The following is a 22541-nucleotide window of genomic DNA, read 5'->3' on the forward strand; positions in this document are numbered from 1 at the left end:
AGGATTACTTTGCAAAGTAAATATGTAAGTATTGCACAACCATCCTTTGCTCAAGGATGCTCTTCCTTGAGAAAAGAAAACCTTTCAGTGGCACATGTATGAGGAAAAACAGATCATGCTGTTCAAGGTTTATTTGGTTTATTCCATTAACATATATAGATTAGCCATAGAACTGTATCACACATATAGACTTTAGATAAAGTAACTAAACATAGATGTTCTTCAGCATTTTCCATGCCTTGATTTCTTATCCTCCTTTTATAGAGTAACATATTTCTTCAAATTCAGTTGAGTTTCCAAATACTTCAAATCCTCTTCATGGTCTCACATATTTCTGCTATTTTAACCACTAGAAATATTTATTTCTGCTTAAGTAAGTATATGTTCACAATCATTGTAATTTTAACTTGGCAGAAAACCGTGGAATATTAAACAGTTTCTCTACACTCCACACCCTGTTTACAGCCATGGTATAGAAAGTTTATATGCTATATTTAGCTGAAGAGAAGCTTATTACTAAACTGTTTCTTATCACTTATGAGTAATCTGCCAATAGCCTGAAACTCTCCTACTTCTGGGAGATATTCTATAAAATTCCATTTTATAATATTGAAATAATAACAAACAGCAGTTGCAATGATATCAGTTTCCTCTTCAAATGCTTGAGAGTGAAAAAAATAGAAATAAGCAGCAGGGAAAGGGGCTTAGCTAATCACAGTTTAATGCTCTTCACCTTCCTCACTTGACTTTTCTTACTGAGAAAACTAACTTTTCTGGTTTGGGTGTGATTTTTCTCCCTGAATGGAAGAGCATTATTCTGCATCTTAGAATACCTGCCTCTCCTTTCACCTATGTTGACTATGTACGTTTCCCCTCTCCTACCCAAATACAGACACATTGCTCTAGGTGTATGCAACGTGTACTGATTAGTTAACACCTTTCAATATGCAACATGTAAAAAAATCATATAGATTTTTACTGAGTAAATATATCTGCCTTTTCTGACAAAATCTGTGCTTCTTTTCCTGATGATAATATTATTACCTGCATTCTCATCAAGCCTGCAGTTGACACCAAACTGGGGGGATGGGTCAATTTTCTCTAGGGCAGGGCTGCCATCCTGAGGGACATGAATAGGTGGGACGAATTGGCCAGCTGGAAACTCATGAAATTCAATAGGGACACATGCAAAATCCTGTCCTTGGGAAGGAATTTCCCTGGAACTGATACAGCCTGGGACCAGCTCCCTGGGGAGCAGCTCTGCAGGAAAGACCCTGAGGGTCCTGCTGGGCAGCAAGCGGCATATGGGCCAGCAGCGAGTCCTGGGAGTAAAGACGGCCAGTGATAGCCTGGGCTGTGGTTATCACCCCCTACTCAGCGCTCATTAGGCCACACCTAGATACTGCATCCAGTTTGGGATCCCTCAGTACAAGACAGAGATCGATAAACTGGATCCAGCTGAGTGGGGGGCCACCAAGATGGTGGGAGCTGGATCACCTGCCCTATGAAGAGAGGCTGGGGGAGCTGAACTTGTTCAGCCTGGAGCAGAGATGGCTTTGGGGGGACCTAAGAGCAGTCCCCAGTGTCTGTGGGAGGCTCTCGAAGAGATGGAGGCGGGCTCTTCAGAGCGGTGCAGGGTGGGAGGGCAAGAGACAAAAATGACATTAGCATCCTTATGGATTAGGAAAGAGGGGAGCCTGTGAAACTTATTGACCACAAGATCTTACTGAGATGAAAAGAATTTTTCAAATTTTTTTAAAGAACAATCAAACAGTTCTGCAGACAGTGAGGATTTTAATAGATGCTTCGGCAAATACAGTGATAAAGAACATAATCCTTATATTTTAGGGCATAAGTCCCAAAATGAAAATGCTAGGAAGAAATCTGCCATAGGTATCTGACATTTCATAAGTAGCTCATCGGAGAAGAAGGAAACAAATTTTGAAAAAAAAAAAAAAGCCTTTTTTTCTGTAGATTTTATTATACATAACTTTACTGCTCAGTTGAGCCACAGATTTGCATTGTTTGGAGCTGCCACACTCCAGTTTCCCTGGTGATCGCCTGGCAGATTGGTGTCTGCCAGAATGTCAGCCTTTCTTTATCTTTCTCTAATGATCGTCAGTAAAATTACCACCTCAGTTTCCTTGGTTGATGAAATGCTGTTAATATTTCTCTCCTTAGCTAAAAGTGAACAGAATCAGCACTAATGTCAAGGACCCTTGAACACTCCATTGCCTCTTACAGTCAATCCCACATATTACTGATTGTTTCAATGGGAGTGAGCAACACATACTTCTTTGGACGAAGATCATCGTATCCATTTGCAAAAGTCATGGAAAGTCAAGCTTTGAATTAATCAGCAAAGTATTGTAAGGGGCCCTATTGAGAAACAGCAGAATTCTCATGCTTGGTGGTGACTGGAGTTATTCCAGTGCAAATATAACAAAAAGCAATGAAATCAGGAAAGAAATAACTTGGGTTGATGCTGAATGTATGAGAGAAATTAAAATGCAGTGACACTTCATTTTACTCAATCAAAATACACTTGATGCATTAAACAACATAACATGGCATTAAACTATATAATGATTAAATAACTGTAAAAATAAAGCACATGAAAAGTAGATGGCACAAGCAGGGAAGAAGCAATATTGCAAGCACGCAGGCTGCAAGTTGATAAGGTGTAGGCTACAGGGGTAAGATTCAGCTCCTCTAACCAGAGACATCTCTAATACAGTAATGTGAATATGAGTTACTCTCAATTCTCTTCATAATCAATGGGCTGAAATGGGAAGTCTAGCAGTCATCTGATCTGTGCTAACATCTCCTTCAGGAAAAGATGAATCTCACACTAAAACATATTCACACTCGCCCTATAAAATCATACTTCCCTCTGTTGACTGTGAGGATAGTCTAGATGACTAGCTCTAAGTTATAGTTTCTCCTCTGTCTCAGAACTGCAGAAGAGGAAGAATTGACAGGACCATGTGAAGAGGCAGAAGGGCAGCCTGAACATGGAAGGTCACAGAGGCAGGTGAATTTTAGAACTAGGACAGGAGAAATCCTGCCAAATCAAATGGTCCTTCAGGAAAGCTGATCTGTAGATGGACAGAGGAGCCAGTGGAAAATCTTTGTACACTCCCTATGTCAGTCTCCTTTTCACTTTTAAGAGATTAATCCAGGCTCAGAACAGCATTTACTGGAGAATATGAAGTTTTCTTCACCGAAAGGGTTGTCAGGCTCTGGAATGGACTGCCCAGAGAGGTGGTAGAGTCCCTGGAGGTATTTAAAAGAAGGATAGATGAGGTGCTTAGGGACAGGGTTTAGTGGTGGGATGGCAGGGTTAGGTTAAAGGTTGGACTCGATGATCTCAAAGGTCTTTTCCAACCAAAGTGATTCTATGATTCTATAAGTTTAAGTGATTCTTATGATTACATTAACAACAAAATCAATGACTTCTAGCTTATTTTGTTTTGAAGACCTGGAAATAGTTTCTTAAGGAGCAAAGTCAGGGTATGTCCCTGGCTGTCTCTCAAGAGTAAATTCCATACGTATTCCTCAGCCCAGAATTACTGGAGCACATCTGAGCTTCCTGCACACCTCTAGGTTGCATTTCCATGGGAGCATATAAATATATAAAGATGTGGTTTCTTAAGTCTCATCCCAGCATGAAGCCAGGATTCAGGATGGGAATGCACCTGGAACTGGAAGCTGGGAAGTCTTCTCAGGTACTGCAGTAAAGACCTATGCCTTCCCAACATTTTCATGGTCCTGTTTATCCATATTTCATTCCACCTACAACTCTGAACTATGTAATAACTCAACACTGCACGTCTTTTATGAAAGCCGAAACGTCTTCCCACTAAAGGAATACAGCAAAATTCAGCCTTAAGAAATTCTTGCAAGTGTAACTTTCTAATAAACCTTTGAAGTTATTAGTGTCTCTCAATGGGCTTTTCTTTCATCTGTTTTCTGCCCTAAGTTGTACAGCAAGAAAATCAGGAAAAAGCCACGATATATAGCAAAGTGGTGCTTCAGACTTATCATGGGGGCTTCATTATTCCTGTTGGCGGCTTCTAGTTCAAGAGCAAACAGGATAGCTTTTATAGAACGAAGACTGAAGAAAAGGGAGATTCTCTCCATTCTAGTTTTAAGTCAGCAATCTCAGCACTCATCACAGGGAGTAATTTATTTGATATCCATATTCCACTGCAAGACATCATTGACATCTCCCATATTTCCTTCTATCCAAATCCTTCTCCAAATATCTCTCTCCAGTAATAACCTGACAACATTGTCATTCAGGATGGGACTCACACTACCCAGCATTAGTCACACAAAAATTAAGCTTCTCATTTAAGCTACTCATCTATGCTCTTTCTAGTCACTAAAGAGAAAAATGAACTTCCAGGTCATGATGTGTTCTACCCTGAATTCTGGAAACCTCATTGTTTTACCCATTTACTACAGCCGGACACAAATGTCTATCTCTTTGCCTGCTTCCATGACCAGACTGCCATTTGATATACAAGCCCCCTCCCATGTTATCAGCAAGCTTTTTCTGACAAATGGCTGAAAACGAAGTTTATGTGGGCCATGATGGCCACAAACTGTGAAGGCTTAGTCTGTGAAACTCTCAGAGGACTCTAGGTGAGCTGTTATCTTCTCATGCCTTTGAAAGTGCACTATGGAGTGCACGTTCCTGCTCCCATAAAGCACCCCAAAATGGGAAAAAAGACTGCATGGAGTGTGTTGGCTGCTAGTGCTAAGATACTATTTGTCATCACAACAGGAAGATCCTGTTTAGCTACAAAAATCCTGTATCTTGGCATGTATATTTTGGCACGCGGGTCAGGGACGTTATTAATCACTAAGCAGAGGGAGGGCAGACATGAAGTATTTTGGGCATATAATGGCAGAAAGACTTGAACGAGTCACTTAATCTAAAATACAGATTCTAAGGAAAGAAACGTCAAAGAAACATACTGGAGAGCAACTAGATAGGTTATTCCACTGAGAGGTGAAGTGTGTGTGCTCCTTCTCTGGAGGTGGTGTAAGTGCAGTTCAGAAAAGCCTCCACTGAGCATGGCCTAAGTATACTTGATCCTGAGGTAGCTTCCAGATGTACATTTCTGTCTATGTAACAGAGTGAATACTGACCTTTTTCAAGTTAATCAAAACCTGTTTGTTTTCTTGATGTGTGAATACAAATTAAAGCCTGTTTCTGTTTGCATTTTGAAGTATTCTATATGTTTTTCCACCGCACATATTTGGCAGAAAAGCTTTGAAACACGGTTGAATTGTGCAACACTGTGAAGCTTAACAACATCTGTCAGCTTAAAATTCTTAGGTCTGGGGTTTTTTTTTGTTTTAAATTAATTCTACATGTTGGATGCAATATTATTCATAGATTCTCAAAATCTCTGGGATACTATAAAAAAACCCTCCTGTTTTTTAAAGTCTTTCAAGATAGGATTTGACAAGATGACTGTCTTCAAATGGACCCAAGAATCTCCTTCACTTTTTACCTTAGTGTTTGGTTCTCTTAGCTTCTGTCTCTCAACTTTTCAAAATTAACTCCTAAGCAGTGAAATCTTGTGCCTAAGTTTCAAGGTAACTCTGAAATGGTTTTACGACACTGTATTCTGCTTTTGGAAATAGTTCAGTGTGTGGAAAACTCCTCCCATGGAAAACCTTCACACCTATGATGTTCAGAAAACTGCTCATCTGGTAAAGACCATTTTTTAGAAGAAATGTCATACTACAAATCCCAGCTCCTTTCCCGAGAGCCTAATTATGAAGCAATTGCTCTTACCAGACCTGAGGGCATTTTATTTTTAGTAAGTTTAATGATGCTACATGCTGGCAAGTTCAGGAGCAGGAAGAGCTGTTTTCAAACTCTTTCTATAGCACCTACTTGGCAGTCTTAAGCATAAATCTTTCAGTATCCAATATATGGAGCAACTCTTTCATCTACACATTAATTCAGAGTGTTGTTTTCCTTATGAAAGGAAAAGAGACAAATAGTACTTGCTGTGTAGGCTATCTAGTACTTTAAAAGGGTTTTTTCTCTAGTTAAAATAGAGACATGCTAGAAGACTTACAGTTTACATGATGTCAACATCAGGTTTGTACACAACAGTCATGGAACACAAAAGTCATAAATTATTTCTCTCTTCTGTAGGCAAGTATGAAATTGCAAAAATCACACCAAATGTGTCTGATTAATAGAAAATGTCCTGGCTGGCATTCTGCCGTACTTGCAATGTCAAAGTAAAGAACTGTTTAAAAAAATAAGCAAATATTAAAATAATCATGCATAACTGAAGACACTCATTTCAGTTTAATGTGACTGCCCTTCTCCAGATGTAAGAGTGGTCTTAATTTGCTACAGGTATCCCTTGTATTAAAACTACTACTGAACAACATCTTCCTCAAGGTTACATTAGCTTCAATTTATCTGTCTTGAAATTCATACATTAGTTAGTTTCTCTTAACTTACCTAAGTATCCTCCATATTAATTTAAATCATTGTAGAAATTAAGGTACAGTTACGAATGCTATTTGCATGAATGAAAACGCTGCATCTTGGCATGCTCATGTATATGAAGGGCCAGCCATATGTTGTCACGGTTGTGAAATGTATCCTCTAGATCTGACACAATACTGGACTTTTTAAATGGAAATAGCTTAGACTGGTGGAAAGTGAAATAAATTTTCTCCATTCCCTCAGAGGGACTAAAATTCAGAAAGTGGAAAAGCTTGACACAAGAAAACAAAGGATTTAAGTATTAATGGTGGATTTTCCAGAGCATAGCATAAGAGAGACCTGTATGCTGCAACAGGGCATGCTCTTAGCCATGGTTCCTGTCCAGCCACTATGTCTGGGCTTGCAGATATGGAGCATGGAGCTGCAAAGGAGGATACCCTTCTGGGCCCTGTCTGAATAAAAAGTCAGGATACAGCCAGGGTTCACACACAAACTGAGGACTTGGGAAGCACTCCAAGTTGGACGTAGGCTCTAAGGCTGCAAGCAGCTAGGGAGAATGGAGTAGGACACTTATAAACAAATGTGTGCTTTTCAGATCAGACTAAAGTGGAAGGAGAGAGACAAAAGAGAAAAAGAGAAGGGAATATATGCAAGCATTGTATTCCTGAAGAAGAATTTATATACAGAAGCAGAAGTCCTAGACTCTTTAGAGGATTCTTACGTGATGAATTGCCTAAAGCAGGAGAGCATGCACAGATGTTTTAGTGCTTTGTGCAGGTCTGTATGTTTGTAAAGAAAAGAATAACTCTCCTGGAGCCTGCATGTCTGCTTCACTGGCACATCTCCCTAAAGACCAAAAGTGTAAATCCTCTACAACACTGCAGAAAAATACATGCTTAAACTAATGGGAAGTCTTAAAATGTCCTGGAGCTCTTGGGTGGTGATACACCAGACCTGCAGGGAAAATCCAATGAATCTTTTGTGGGTTTGTTCTTTTTTTTTTTTTAACTTAACCCAAGAAAACTTCTGAGTTCCCCAAAAAGATAGGTGCCCCAGCTTTGCCCTGACTTCATACTGGAGTGAGACACACCTGTGAGCCAGCAAGTAAGTCTACGCACAGCCGGAGAGTTCAAGGAGAAAGTCAGTGCTATAGCCTGCTCAGTGCAAGAACAGGAAGAAGGTTCAGGAGCCCTCTGTGGTGGGACCTGAACAGAGCAGCATGCTGAAGGCCAGCTCTACCAGGCTGGGTGGCACCACAGAGAGAGCTTCTGGGCAATGGAAATTTTCTTCTATTACCCTTTTTCCTGTATTACACATTCAAAACCCACTGACTTTAAACTGACAGGAAGAAGCAGCACCTAACACACCAGTAATCCCCAAAACTGCACCTATTCATCTTAAAAAGGCATATTATGGTATTTTATGCATATCATATTGCTTATATAAAAGTATCAGTATCATCTCCATATTTTAATTGCATTTCATAATCTTCATTCAGCCTAAGCTGAAGCTAAAAGAATTTGAAAGCTTCTCAAAATGGTCATGTAGTTGCACTGAACTTAAAAGGTTCAGAAACTGCAGAAGTGATGGAAAGAAGACAAAAATAGTGGCCATAGATTTTACATGAATACTTGGAGAGTATGGTTTTGAACTTATGAAACATATAGCCTGGAAAACCTCAGAATAGTCTGAAGCTCATGATTCCTGTCACTGCAGTATTCTTTAGTCATTATGGCACAGACAGTAAACTTAAGAACATATATGTGAATATGTCCAACTATCAGTTGTCAAGGACGGATAGTCATGGCACTGAGAAAGTACAGGTATTTTCTGTAAAATGAATACTGATTTCTGTAACTTAAACTGTCAGTATAAAAAAATGAAGTGATATTTAGAAAATGTGAGTTTAAAATTAAGTGCTTAAAAGCATTATAACACAACCTCAAAATAAACATTTTTCAGAACTGGTGAGTATCAGTCCAGACTTCTGACCCTTTTTTAGTCTCGGGTCTTTACAATGAGCAAAAATTAAGGCTGCAGCCAGAGTAAGGTGTATAAAATCAGAAAATGAAGATCTGTCATACTAACTGTATCATTCAGAAAAAAAGAAAGTAATATGATTCAGTGTAAAGTGAGTGAAATAATGTTGCCAAGAATAACAGCCAAAGAGAGCCCCAAGGGAGCTGGTGAAGGACTTTGAGGCCTGTGTGTGGCACCACTCAGAGAGAGCGTCAGTTTAGCCAAATAATAAAACCAAAGAGAAAGCAGAAATTCACATAACAAACTTTTTTATGGTCAATTCTGACCATAAAATTAACCTGTGGAATTATATTGTCTTATTCAATAAATATTGAATAAACTTTCAATTAAAATTTTGACAACAAAGATGTATAGCAAAGACATTTTGGCAGCTGACAGTAGCCCATTGTCAAAAACATTTGGGACTTTCTGCTCAGACGTGGGAAGTTGGACTCAGCACTTCCTAGAAAGTGAAGTTTAGTGTTAGGGGAAAATCTGCAAATGTTGTCAAGGACAAATGCTGCGCTGTCCAGAGGAAGGACAAAGAAACCAAAACCTGCAAAAGCAGGCCTGGTTCTGCTCTGTTTGGCTTGGTGCTACCCAGCCAGCAGATATAGCCACCCAGCCAGGGCATGCATCGCCAAAAAACCAGCCACAGTCCATGCTGCCTTTACTCCATGCAGTAGTTAAAGGGTGAGGGGAGGAAATGGGGTTGTTTCAGAAAAGAAGCTGAGGGGAAAAGAGCTGAGAAAGAAGGCCTACACAGGCAAAAGGACCCAACAAGGAAAAATATGTAAAATGATCTTATGTGAAAGACGTATTACTTGGAGGGAGAAACAGAAGCTGCAGAAATTTAAAGCAGGGAAGATTTCAGTCTGCAGGGTTAAGTTTTAAATGCCAGCAGCCATGGCTGCAGCATATCTAAATTGCTTATTTGATAAAGAGATGGTTTAGCTGGAGCATCATTTCCCAGCACTTGTCTCATAAACAACAGGAACATACAGAGAAAAACAGGTCAAAACAAAGACACAAACAGTCAGGCCAACCAGTATATATTTTACCCAAAGCAACTATTTTCAAAATTTATTGAGATCCTCTCTCTCCCATTACTTCTGCTCCCAGAGTCCATGTTTCTACTTGCATGTCCACAGTCACTAACTTAGCAAGCATCTGCATCTACATTGCTTTGATTTGCACTCCATGCTTGACAGCATCTCTTTCTTTCACTCTTTAATTCCAAGCCAAATATAATTAGCTCAGACAGTCAGCAGCACCAGTTTCCAAATGCATTGCTGGGTCTCAGTTTTCTCACATCTTCTCCCTTCTGTGATTACCTCAAGAGTGTCCCTTTTGACCTTCTCTTCGAGGCTATATGTAAGCAGATTCTTTCTTAAGTTTCACTCTCTAAAACACAGATTCTTTCAGTTTGCTAAAACTGTCATCCAGGCTCGTATCACCATGCATCTCAATTACTGCAATGTTCTCCCTCAGATGGACAAACGTAGTCCGTCACCTTTGGTATCCATTCAAAATGCTCCTGTGAAGTTCACTTTCTGAGCCCATCATCTGCCTGTGTCATTTGCACCTATGTATCCATCCATTGGTATCCCTTCCCTACCTCATCTGTTATAGCCACTTACTTCCAGTTCCAAGAAATTTCAAAGTCTAATTCATCCCCCTTCAGCCCTCTCCAAACATTTCTTATTCTGTATCCAACAGCTCATTATGCTTGCCCTCTATGTCCGACTTGTTAAATGCGAGGATCTTTGTTCTTTTTTCTGTGCCATACTTCTCTGTAAACATCCCTGAATGAATAGTGTGAGATGATTGAAAATATTACATTCATTGTCTGAATCCAAGATTAGAAGCACCGAGGTTCTGAATTCAAAATGCTGTAACAGTAAAGCTGGGTGAATAATTTACAGCATGGAATTTATTTAATGAGTTTTGCTTAATTTTCTGTTTACAAAATGGTCAAATTGGTATTCAGAAGTACTCACCAAATAATCTTTGCAAATTATTCTTGCCATGTTGCTTAAAAAGAAGCAAATTTGAAAATTGATCTGTTTTGATGTATATATAGGTCACATGATAAATTTCGGTAGCCTAGTTACAGGAGTATATCTTAGAGGCAGGCTGTGGGTACAAATCCTGGCGATTACATATCTAAAATTCACAACCCAACAATAACTTCTAAAATTATAGTTGTTGTGGTGGTGATTATTCCTAGCAATAAACTTAGCTTCCAGAATATCATCTGAAACAAATGAAAAAGATATAAACACACAAGCTACTTTTATATTAAAATGCAAATGTTTTTTTCAAAAGAATTGTCATTTTATTTTAAGCCTGATTCTCTAAGGAAAAAAAAGGGTTCATTGCCTGAGTTTTGTCTTTCTGTAATGATCAACTGAAACATTTTCACCTAACCCCACAGTAACTTTTTTAGACTTCTGGTTAAAAAAACAAATGAAAAAAAGAATTGGGAGGAGGAAAAAAGGTACATATAGCTCCAAAATAGCCACAGTGCACACTGCCTTGCTCATGGATGGGCTGTGGAGGGAAATGGGGGATGTGTAGGGAGGCTCAGGGAAGACAGGGGAGTAGGGAGATGGAGGAAAACCCAGGATGAAAGGATCTGAGAAAGAACAGGCTATATTAAGGCAGTAACAGTGGAGAACAGGTGTTACAGGTGTAAGACATCCTCCCATAGAAAAACAGGCTTTGTTTATTCCTCTGCTCATAGAATTACATGGGGGGGTCTTAAATTTTTGGAGTGTTTATTCATTTTCTGAATGCATAAATCTCATCTTGCCTATCTCAGCTGCTGTCATCTGATTTCACTGGTCAGGACAGTACTTCTATACAGTAACATCTTTCTATAGAAAGTGGCACAAAGCTAAGTGAAAGGCAGAAAGCCATGGTCTAAATGATATAATATTCATGATCTATGTATAAATATTCCTTCCTAGTGTTCTCATAGGACTCAGCCAACCTTCTTTCCAAACAGGTCATAGAGTTTTATATGCTTTATTTCCTATTCCCATGTAACCATAGTTTTCAACAAAGAATGTCCTGAATGCCTCAAAACAGCTAACTAAAATTAATCATCTGGGAAAACACTAACTACACCCATGTACCAGATACAGCATGTGAAACAGGGTCACTAGATACCACTCTTGACTGTGGGTCAGAAGTTTCTCACATCCCGTTCTCAGAGATGGCTCAAGATCCAGTGCAGTAACAACCAGATAAATACCAACTGAGATCAAACTTCCAATCTTTTCTGACTATATCAGCATAAAAATTTTCAAATGAGGGTTGGTACCTTCCACTGCAGTTCTCTCCTAACACGGCCTTTGGCTTCTGAGCATTACTAATATAAACTCCTAGCCCAGGAGCACAAAACTTATTTACAGTGTGATCTTTTCCTTTGGTATACTGTCCTACCAACCTATATCTGTACCATGTTCAGTTCTATCTGTGGGACGTATTGTAACTTTTCAGCCACAATTATTATTTAGGTGGGTAATTAATATTTTCTGATGCCTTTTAAAGTGCATTAGAGGCTAAAAATTAAAGGGACAGTGCTCTTGTGAAGACCTTTTCTCTATAGCCTATCAACAAATACTATTTGAAACAGTTTGAAAACTGGTGATTTAGTTTGCGAGCCTCAGACAGAAAACAAAATCAATACATAATTTTACAACTATTTTTTCTTCTTTGGCACGTTCAGTTATAAAAAGAAATTTGCTCTGCTTTTCCTGTCATAAAATTCAAGGTATTCCATATGCAAAACATATTCTCTGTAGATGCCACAGGATAATTACACAGGTAATATCTTAACTGCATTTATTAAATTCTACCTCCCCTCTTTCTTCTTTCAGATACATACTGAACACTAAACTGAAGAGAAGTGAAGGTGATAAAGTCTGTAACAGGACTAGAGCAGCAAAGGAGCATGGCACCCCAGTGCCATGTCCAACTCATCCAATTTAGTCTGAATGGACATTTGCTGTCCTCTTCCTGGGTTTCAGTGGAAGTTATGTCTTAGAACATCTTTTTAGTCAATGCTCTGCTCTTTATGGAAAATTTGAATTATTTCAGGGGAAAGATAAGTGCCTAAACCCCAAATCATTCAAGTCTCAGCTGAAATACAAAGTATTCAAGTGCCTTCCAGGAGCTGCAGCTTGGGCTAGGATCATCACTATGCACTTCATCACCCTTAGGACACCGTGGCTGATGTGTCACCTAAAGAAAATCAGGCTATAATACAGGATGTGTACAGTCCTATAGGAAAATGGGTATATGAGGCACATATTCCCATAGGGGAACCACGGTGACAGCTCAGCATCAAAGTATTCGATTTTCAGTGGGTATATTTCAAATTTTTTTTTTTCATACAAAACAAAAATATTGCCTTTCCATTTTTATAGGGAAGGTCTATAATTTAGGAAGATGGCTACTGGGATTTTTTTCTTTCTTAGTTTCAATTAGATATTGCTAACTTAGGACTTGAGCCATTACCTTGTAGATGTCCAGGAATCCACACTGATGGTCAAACCGTGTGTAGAGTTCGTTCAGCATGCTGATGACCTGCATGGGCGTGCACTGCGCACAGATGGCAGTGAAGCCAACAATGTCTGAGAAGAGCATGGTGACATCATCAAACTTCCTGGCCTGAACTTGCTGCCCCTGCCACAACTGCTGAGCCACTTCTTCAGGGAAAATAGAAATAAGGAGATCTACTGTTTTCTTTTTCTCCTCTTCCAGGGCTTGATGTGTGCATTCTAGCGTTGCCTTCAGTTTATCCATTCGTTTTTTCAAGCCATCCTGGGCTTTTGCTTGCTCCCCAACCAGTATGACATCACGAGTAGCATCATGGATAGGTATGTCCGAAAGATGGAGGCCTCGGCCCATCAGTTCATCCAGCTTGTCCACACAGGGGGAACCCAGAAACAAAATTGAATTTGATTCTGGCACATGAATCATTTGTCCTTTAATCTCCATCACCTGCAAAATAAAAATAGAGTTCAGAAATAGAAAAATAACTGATAGATGTGGATCCCCATTCTACTTTCTCCATGTTTCCTCTTCAGCTAAAATGATAAAAATAAGCTGTAGCCTTTTATACAGAAGCCTCTTACACTCACCTATCAAGCAATGAGACTCAGAGAGTCTGCTCACCAAGGTGAGTCAGGAAATAGCCTATGCTGACACAAAAGTATTCCCAAAACAGTTGTTGGAGTCTGTTTCAACCCAATTAAATAAGAAAGCAACCACAATAACATGTGTTTCTTAGAACAGTGTGTAAACAATGTTTCTAAATTTTGCTCCTGGAATGTACCTGGCCTTAAAAGCAAATTCCAGAGTAGCTCATTCTCTGTTACTTAGCTATAAATTATAAAAAGCACAAAATTAAAGGTAAATTACAACTATCTGAAAGCAAGTTAGTGAAATGGTGAAGTAGCTTCCATTCTTTTTCAGCAAAACAGCTACTAAGTTAAATATGGCTGTGTTATAGAGGAATCAGACAAGAACAGACATGAGAAAGAACTCCATAAATACAATGAATGGCATGGGAAAAGTGTACCCCTGCTCCTATTCCCTATTTGCCTTCTCACACATGCAGCAGAGTTGAAGGCTGACACTCTGTTAAGAGTCTGCAGATTTAGTGGAGGAGAAGGAGAACAGGAGAAGGAGCAGTAGGAAAGGAGTTTGCAGGTGGTTCGTCACACTGGTTTATAGATTTTGCATTTGCCTGTTAAATGACTAGATGTTTTGAGTGTTGCCCAGTGGTGGATGCCGATGAGGCCCTGGCTTGTTACCTCTTGCTCTATGATGGCAGTCAAGCACAAAACTAGCACACTGAAATGGTCATTGAAAACTAACTGTAATGACGTATTTGACATTCTGATTTTTATTAACTTACTCAGGTCACACAAAAGTAGCTGTCAAATACTGCAAAGGGACATTTCTCATCTGAATAAACTATTTAAAAAACCAAAACCAAACAGAAAACTAAGAACATGTTTTGTTTAAGCAGAAAATAATTAAATTGGATAAACTGAATCTTTTTGTGAATACAGCCTGCCACAGACTCTGCCATGAAAAACAAACATCGTTAATGTTTTTATTCCAGAATTGCACAAAGACCAGGGCAATACTGTGCTAGGTGATCTAAAAAACCCATAGTCCTTACCCCAAGGATCTCACAGTTAGAACAGGCACAGCACACAAACCTTCTGTGTCTTAGCATAGTGTTAGGCACCATAATGCCCAAAATCTGTATTCTTCTATTCCACACAATTCACTGAAATAAAACGGTCTCCTCCAGACACCCTTTCTTTCATCGTGTAGGCATTCCCTCACTCTCACATGATTCACTTTATCATTCAATCCTCCTTCCATCCATAATCCTTCCCAGCAAAATAGGAAAACCGCAACTGGGGAATCCAGACGTGTCTGGAATAATGATGTGATTTAAGTGTCCAGATGCCTGGAAGCTCCTGCTGAGCTGACAGCTACCCCCACATGGTACTTTCCATGTTTGGGGGAGATGTTGGGAAGCTCTTGTTCCTATTAGGGTTTTCTTACATCAGATAATGTGCTGCTATTGCAGACTCTACATGTCCCCATGTCCCTCTGCCTCCATACCCCACCCTGCCAGCAACCCGACAGATGTAACTTCTGATGTCAGCCTGGGAACTCAGCAGATGAAAGTAAATGAAAGTAATTAAAACTGTCGAATTTCCTAATTTACGTTCCTGCACACCTACTACTATTTACATTTCAAAGCCTTGTTTCCTCAGCTTTGTTATGGGACAGCCATCTCTGTGAGAAAGCTAGTCAGCTACCTAGATGGGCAGATTTAATGCTCCAAGACTAATTGTTCCTTTCAATTTTTAAAACATATGGCTCCCTGCTCAAAACATAAGGGAAATAGGTGCTGTCTTCATTCATGCAGCCTCACACTTTCATAGGGCACATATGAGATTGTTTTAACTATGAAGTACAAATTGCCAAATGTGAAATAGATGCACGTGTGGCATTTCTAAATTTTCTTCTTATTTTGCTCCCCTTTGCCAGAGAGGTTTTCTGTTTTCTGTTTCTAGAACCTCACTGGTGCACAAAATAAATGTATCTCATTATCACTTCTGTCTTCCACCTCCAGATGAAAACAGGGCATCAGCTCAGGAGGAGCCAGCCTGGCCTGGGGGTGGGCTGCTTGTCAGCAAGGCAAGGCCCCTGGCTTGCAGCCCTCTTTCTTCTGTTAACCTGCTGTGAGACTAGAAGAAAATTAATGCATCCCTCTGTGCTCCTGCTTCGCCTTTGTCAATTTGAGGTGTTAAACTCTTTGATGTGATCTCTGTCCGTGTGAATATATCGTGCCAACCTTCCCCCGGGTGGATTCTTCTCAGGAAACACTGCTGGGGTGAATAATGTACTAAACAGGCACTCTGGAGTCTTCTGCTCTGCTTCTGGGTAACCCCAGGCAAATTATCAACTCCGAGTGCTCATTTGGCCTTTCAGCACAGCGGGAGCAATGATATTGACCACCCTGCAACACACTTCAAGCCGTATGTGTGAGAAGCAATTGAAGACACAGACAATCCTGTAAAATGCCTCAACAAATAATAACCTGCTCTGCCCACGTGAGCTGAGCCCCTGCTTTGACAAGGTTGGGGGTTTCTCAAGCAATTTTAGAAGTTTTTGCCAAGATACTCTCCCTACATGACTGCTCAGTTTCCTGAAAGTGTCAGAAGTTGACTTTATCTCCTGAATATTATTCTCATTTCCTCTGCTTACCAGGGATTGTTGATGTTTCCTATCACTCCTTTCATGTTATATTAGTGATTCTGATATCCCACTCTCTCTTGATGACTGAGGGGTTTTTTTTAGAAAATGGCCTGCTAGTCTTTTCAAGTTGCCAAATCAGGGAACTGGACAGCAGAAGCAAAGCTGTCCCAGCTTGCCTGTGGAGAAACATTCGGTCTTGTAAAGCACAACAGTAGAGAAGAGCTAAGACTGCATCACTCTTCTCAGGTTTTGCAAAACCCCGTCCTTTCCAAAGAAGCTTCTGAGATGATTCGGACTCTTTCTAGAGGACTTCAGTCTGCAGCTGTGATCCAGCATAACCTCCATCTCTTTTCTTTGGGCTCTCTTGCCCTTTACATCCTTCTCTGTATCTTTAAGTAAAACTTAATGAAATGAGACATCAGACTTGCCTGAAGCTTGCCATAACAAGCCACACTTCTGATCGTCTCCGCAGAGCTGGACTGCTTTACCCCTGAACTGTAAGCCTACAGGCAATCAGGATCTCTGTCTTTCTTCTAAGCAAGAAAAGATTGAAACATTTATGTCATCAGTTGTATTTCATTACTGCTACATTTCTTTGCTTTCCTATCTCTTTAATTATATTCTCACTGAATAAAATGAGAATAACTCCACTGTTTTCAGAGGACATTCTCCTGATCTACAGTGGTATAAGAGAACATTTTGAAATGAGCAATTACACATCACATTTTATGGGATTATTTTGCTGTGAACTGATGGTGCAGCCTAAGTAGCTCTCAGATGAAAAACAAAAAACCTTTCACTGAATTTGACTTTCCCTGCAAACCCACTGCAAAGAAATGGGAGCAAACAGAAGAGACCCTGCTTCTCAAGAACTCTTTCAGCCTCTCTCCCCAAAGACCCAGCCAGGGAACACTGACAGACTCTAACGGTGCTGTTTGAGAACATGAGAGAGTCTCCTACTGTGCTGTACGCCAGCAGCTACTCCATTAGGTACACAATATCCAACGCTCTGCATGCTCTGGATGCCTGCCACACTAGGATTAAGTATGGATCAAAAGCTTATGAATCAAATGCCAACTCCACTGCCTAGACTTTAAGGAAAAGCACGGGGAAAAGCCTCATGTGTTGCACTAAAGGAAGACAATACTTCTCTGTACAAAGACAGGCAGTCTGGAAGTGACTGAGAGAAGGTCTACACACCTTCTGGAAAATATTAAGGGAAATCTGAGACGGTATTTCTGAGAAAGAATTGGGGGGGTTAAAAAATAATTTTCTTCATCATTACACCAGGCCATGTATTCTGCAGCCTCTGAAATCCACAAATTTTAATGGAGCTGCCACTTTGACTTTGATCAGTACATAATCCCTCCTGAACTGTGATTATAGCCTTCTTTTTTCAGGGTTTTCTATTGGGAGTAGGTTAGGCAACTTACAGTGCTGGGCCGCACTTTATTGTAGAGTTACACATGCATGCTTGATTTCATACAATGATCAAATTCAATGAGAATAAACAAAGCTGCTTCTTTAACAGGCCCATAATTATTTAGAGGACTGGGAAGACTGGAGGAAAATCAGCTTATGACAAATCAATGTGGACACCATCATCACTTCAAGGTACAAAGAAAGTAACATGAGCTCAGAAAAAAAAAAAGCATCGCTGCATACTGAGCATGGGAATATAGGGTGACTTTTATACAGGTGAGCCAGCTGCTAGCCTAAATTTTTAAACAGCTGGATTCACTTTTCTGAATGTCCTGTAAGATATATGGCAGTGTCTCAGGGATATTTACATTTACAGCAAGATATTCCAAAGTATCTGAGCACTTAGGGGATTTTTTGAGCACTGGACATGGCAACAGGTCACTTCCAGAAAGAAACGTTATGACTCTGCTTGTCATGTTTCCAGATCACACATTGAGGAGAGCTGCAAGTATGATGGAAGACACTGGAACTAAAAAAAAAAAAAAAAAAAAAAAAAAGACATTCGTAAATTGGAGAAACAGGCTAAAAACAGGATTCAAAACAAGGACAATTAATATGTCTAGGCAGAAATAATTGAAACCAAAAAATACTGGCAAGATAACAGTTCCCAAGAAAATGGCCCAGCGTCTACAGAGTGGAAGAGATGAATGTAAAATATGTCATGCACTCATGCTGTCATTAAGAAAGAAAATGCTATAAGGGACTGTGTAAACAAGAATATAGCTTTCAAAACACAGGAAGTAATCCTACTGCTCTGAACACCAGCGTTCAGGCCCCAGATGGACAAATCTATTCCTGTTTGGTATAATAAAGAAAGAGGTGGATCAACTGGAGAGAGTCTGGTGAAGAGCAATGAATGTGATGAAAAGTCTAGAAAAGATGACCTAGAAAAAAATTTGAAAAAACTTGATAGTTTACCCAAAAAGACAAAAAAATCTCAGGATGGGGGTATGAAACTCTCCAAATACACTAAGAGCTGATGCAAAGAGGTCAGATTGTTCTACAGATCCAGTGGGAAAAGCTTTGCAGAAAAGGACCTGGGGTCCTGGTGGACACCAAGTTGAACACAAGTGTTCAATGTACTCTTGCATCAAAGGCTAACAGTACTCTGGGCTCCATTAGGAGGAGTGCTGCAGCAGGTTGAGGGAGGTGATCCTTCTCCTCTGCTCAGCACTGGTGAGACCACACTTGGAGTGCTGTGTCCGGTTCTGGGCTCCTCAGTACAAGAGAGACACAGACATACTGAAGAGAGTCCAGCAAAGGGCCATTAAGATGGTTAAGCGACTGGGGCATATATCCTACCAGGAAAAGCCAAGAGAGCTGAGCCTGGAGACGAGAAGGCTCAGAGGGCATCTTATCAATAAATATAAATACTTGAAGGGATGGTGCAAAGATGGCAGAGCCAGGCTCTTTTCAGTGGTGCCCAGGCACAGGACCAGAGGCAAGGGGCACAAACTGAAACACAGGAGGTTCCCTCTGAATATCAGGAAACACTTTTTTTACTGAGGGTGACCAAGCACTCTCACAGATTGCCCAGGGAGGTTGTGGAGTCTCCATCCTTGGAGATGTTCAAAAGCCATCTCAATGTGGTCCTGGACAACTGGCTCTAGGTGGCTCTGCTTGAGCAGAGGGTTGAACCAGATGACCTCCAGAGGTCCTTTCCAACCTCAACCATTCTGTGACTGTGAAATGAACAGGAAGTAAAAGGCTCAAATTGGAAAAAAATAGTGCAAGAGTAGATAGTGTGGAATTCTTTACTTCACTCAGTTTACAATCAAACTAGTCACTCCTCTACAGGCAACAACACTCGTCTTACATGTAACAACAGAAAAACATGCTTCTAGAATAAAATTCATGTGATGTATGTGAGACATCTAAGTCAGGGTCAAATTATTAATGTCCCATGTGTAGAAATACCTACATTTCTCTGTTGTAAAGGGAGCACAAGGCTTGTACATAGATGCCTACACTGGTCAGATGAGTCTACCCCCTTATCAGAATAAACTTACTTCATAGTAGTAAAGAAATTCCTGTGTATTTAAAGACACCTTAATACCATTATATAAGTATAGTGAGGGGAAGTACAAGTATAAGTCCTCTATTGGTCTAACAGATTTCTAGTTGAGGTGCTCCAAATCTCAATTCAACTGGTTAAACAAAAACTTGATAAGCCTGTAAAGTTAACTCTGCTCTGTGGTTGGCTGACCACCAACACAGGCAGAACACAACTCTGACCTTAAACAGAGAAAAAGGACCAGCCATTACAACCTCTCACAATACTCCATCTCTGCTTGTAGAGTGGGGTAGGTCAGAGCCACAGCCAGCAGAACTAACTCCAGAGAAAGATTCATGCAAATTAGAAAAATTCATATTCAAATGAAGCCCTGATTTGCTAGGTTATCTGTAAAAAAAAAAAAAAGCATCTAAATTCAGTATAAGAATAATAGCAAAACACCAGCTTCCATCACCCCTATGTTTTATTGAAAAAGCTGAAAGAAATATATATAATCTCCACAGAAATGAAAAAAATATTTTTTCAATGGATGCCCAGTGCAATTGAATAAAGTAGTCAGTGTTTCCTCAGCACAACTCAGGATGTGCTTGAGTTCTTGCAAAAGTATATCTCTCAGCATTTGCTTACAAGTTTGGATTTCCAGCTCAATGCATTGTCAAAAGAACATTATTCACATGGCAGCAAAGTGACTGTTACAAATTTCTGGTTATTTATAGAAATCTCTGGGGTGTTACATAATGTGCAACAATCCCCAGACCAAAGTGAGCAAATTTAACATTTTCTATATGTCGTAGATACCTCATGAACATAGATTGGCAGCATGAATATTGCAGCAAAACCACCTGTAGGAAATCCAAAACTTTGGAGGGAATACAGTCATGTTCTATAATGTAAAAGAGAGAGAAATATAATGACAGAACTATTACAGTCCTTCAGCTGTAAACTTGGCCCTCCAAAGTAATTTCTTGATATCAAAAGAATAAGACTGTGGCAAATAAAAAGCAAACAAATTAGAGTTAGAACCTTCTCCACATGAAGCATAGATGCATGGCAAATCAAAGCATGAAGCCATCTGTAAGTAAATATGAAAGGGGAAGAGGTAAAGGAGATGGCTCTATCCTTTGCACATTAGTCTGTCAAAGCAACTAGATAAACAAAAGGAAACAGTGGATTATACCTGAAAAGATCATGACGATTTAGTTTCTCACTTCTTGCTTCAAGAAACAGAAACTGCTTTTATGATAGTACTCCAGACTGCTCCTTGTGTAAGTCCAAGATAAATGTTCCCAAAATCATGGGAAAATGATTCCTTTGAAAGGATATTTCCCCTTTCTTCACAAGTTACCAAAGAGCCATAACTCAACCCTATGTGTGCCTGAGTCAGTTCCCCTCATGGATGCTACCAAGCAGAGAAGTGGGTGAACTCAGCATGGCAGGTGGGTAGAACAGCTTGACAAGGTGCTGGTGCCAGGCTGCATGGCATGAAGGAACCAAAGACAGTTACTAAAACAAGAGGAAGAAATGCACCAGTGATTCTAAGATTACAGAATCATAGAATTGTATGGTTGGAAAAGACCTTTAAGATCATCAAGTCCAGCCGTACCTGTCCACTACTAAACCATGTCCCTAAGCACCACATCTACCCGTCTGTTAAATACCTCCAGGGATGGGGACTCGACCACTTCCCTGGGCAGCCTCCTCCTCTTCTCCAGGCTGAACAACCCCATTCCCCCCAGCCGCTCCTCATCAGACTGGGGCTCCAGACCCCTCACCAGCTTTGTTGCCCTTCTCTGGACACGCTCCAGTGCCTCAATGTCCTTCCTGTAGTGAGGGTCCCAAAACTGAACACAGTATTCAAGGTGCAGCCTCACCAGTGCCAAGTACAGGGGAAGGATCATTTCCCTGGTCCTGCTGGTGACATTATGTCTGATACAAGCCAGGATGCTGTTGGCCCTCTTGGCCATCATTTCAGATAATTTCAAAACACTTTTTAAAATCAAGATGCTGACATGAGATTGGAATTTTTTTCTTTTAATGAATAAATACCTTCATATACTTAAAAAACACCTGTCAGGGTCCTGAAGGCACCATTGGCCTGACTGCCCCCGCCCCGTCCCCCGAGGCTCCCCACACCCTGCCCACAGCCCTGGACCCCACGTTAGCCCCTGGGCTGCCCGTCCCTGCCTCAGCGATGCTGCAGCAGGGCTGATCTCCAGCTCTCACAGCCCAGCCCTGCCCAGCCACAGGCCCCGCTGAGCCAGACCCACCCAGTCTTGGCCTGTGACCGTCCCCAGGGACATGCCAGTGCTCCTGGCTTGGGCACTTGGGACAGGCCCTGGCTGCCAGGCTCTGCCTGTCCACCCTGGGGACCTCCATGGCTCCTGGCACTCAGGGAGCCCTGGCCCCCACTGCACCCTGACAGCATCCCAGGAAAGATTTTACCTAAAACACCTGTCAGAGTTCAAGGAGTGTCTGGCCGATGCTCTTAGTTGTGTGGTTTAGTTTTAGGTAGTCCTGTGAGAAGCAGGGAGTTGGACTCAATAATCCTTATGGATTCTCAAGATATTCTACGATTCTATGTTTTTCCTTCCACTGCAAAATCTATTTAATGCTTTAAGGCTGCTTTTAGGTTGGATGCACTTTGATTAGCGTGGTAGATTTTCAGTATCAATAATACATCTCTCTGCTGCTTCATTAAAAGCCAGGATATCCTATGCAGATATACAACTATCCACC

The 22541-nt window shown here is 40.6% G+C and overlaps 1 protein-coding gene across 1 annotated transcript in view; it reads right to left on the reverse strand.

Annotated features, from left to right (window-relative positions):
* Nucleotides 1-22541, reverse strand: part of GUCY1A2 (guanylate cyclase 1 soluble subunit alpha 2) — a 167547-nt gene that overhangs the window by 55107 nt on the left and 89899 nt on the right. Inside the window, 1 exon segment of the mRNA XM_009643053.2 lies at nucleotides 13037-13522. Within this exon segment, the coding sequence (XP_009641348.1) occupies nucleotides 13037-13522 (486 nt within the window).

The sequence above is a fragment of the Egretta garzetta genome, unplaced genomic scaffold, assembly GCF_000687185.1.
Source record: "Egretta garzetta isolate BGI_Z169 unplaced genomic scaffold, ASM68718v1 scaffold217, whole genome shotgun sequence".
Taxonomy (NCBI): Eukaryota; Metazoa; Chordata; class Aves; order Pelecaniformes; family Ardeidae; genus Egretta; species Egretta garzetta.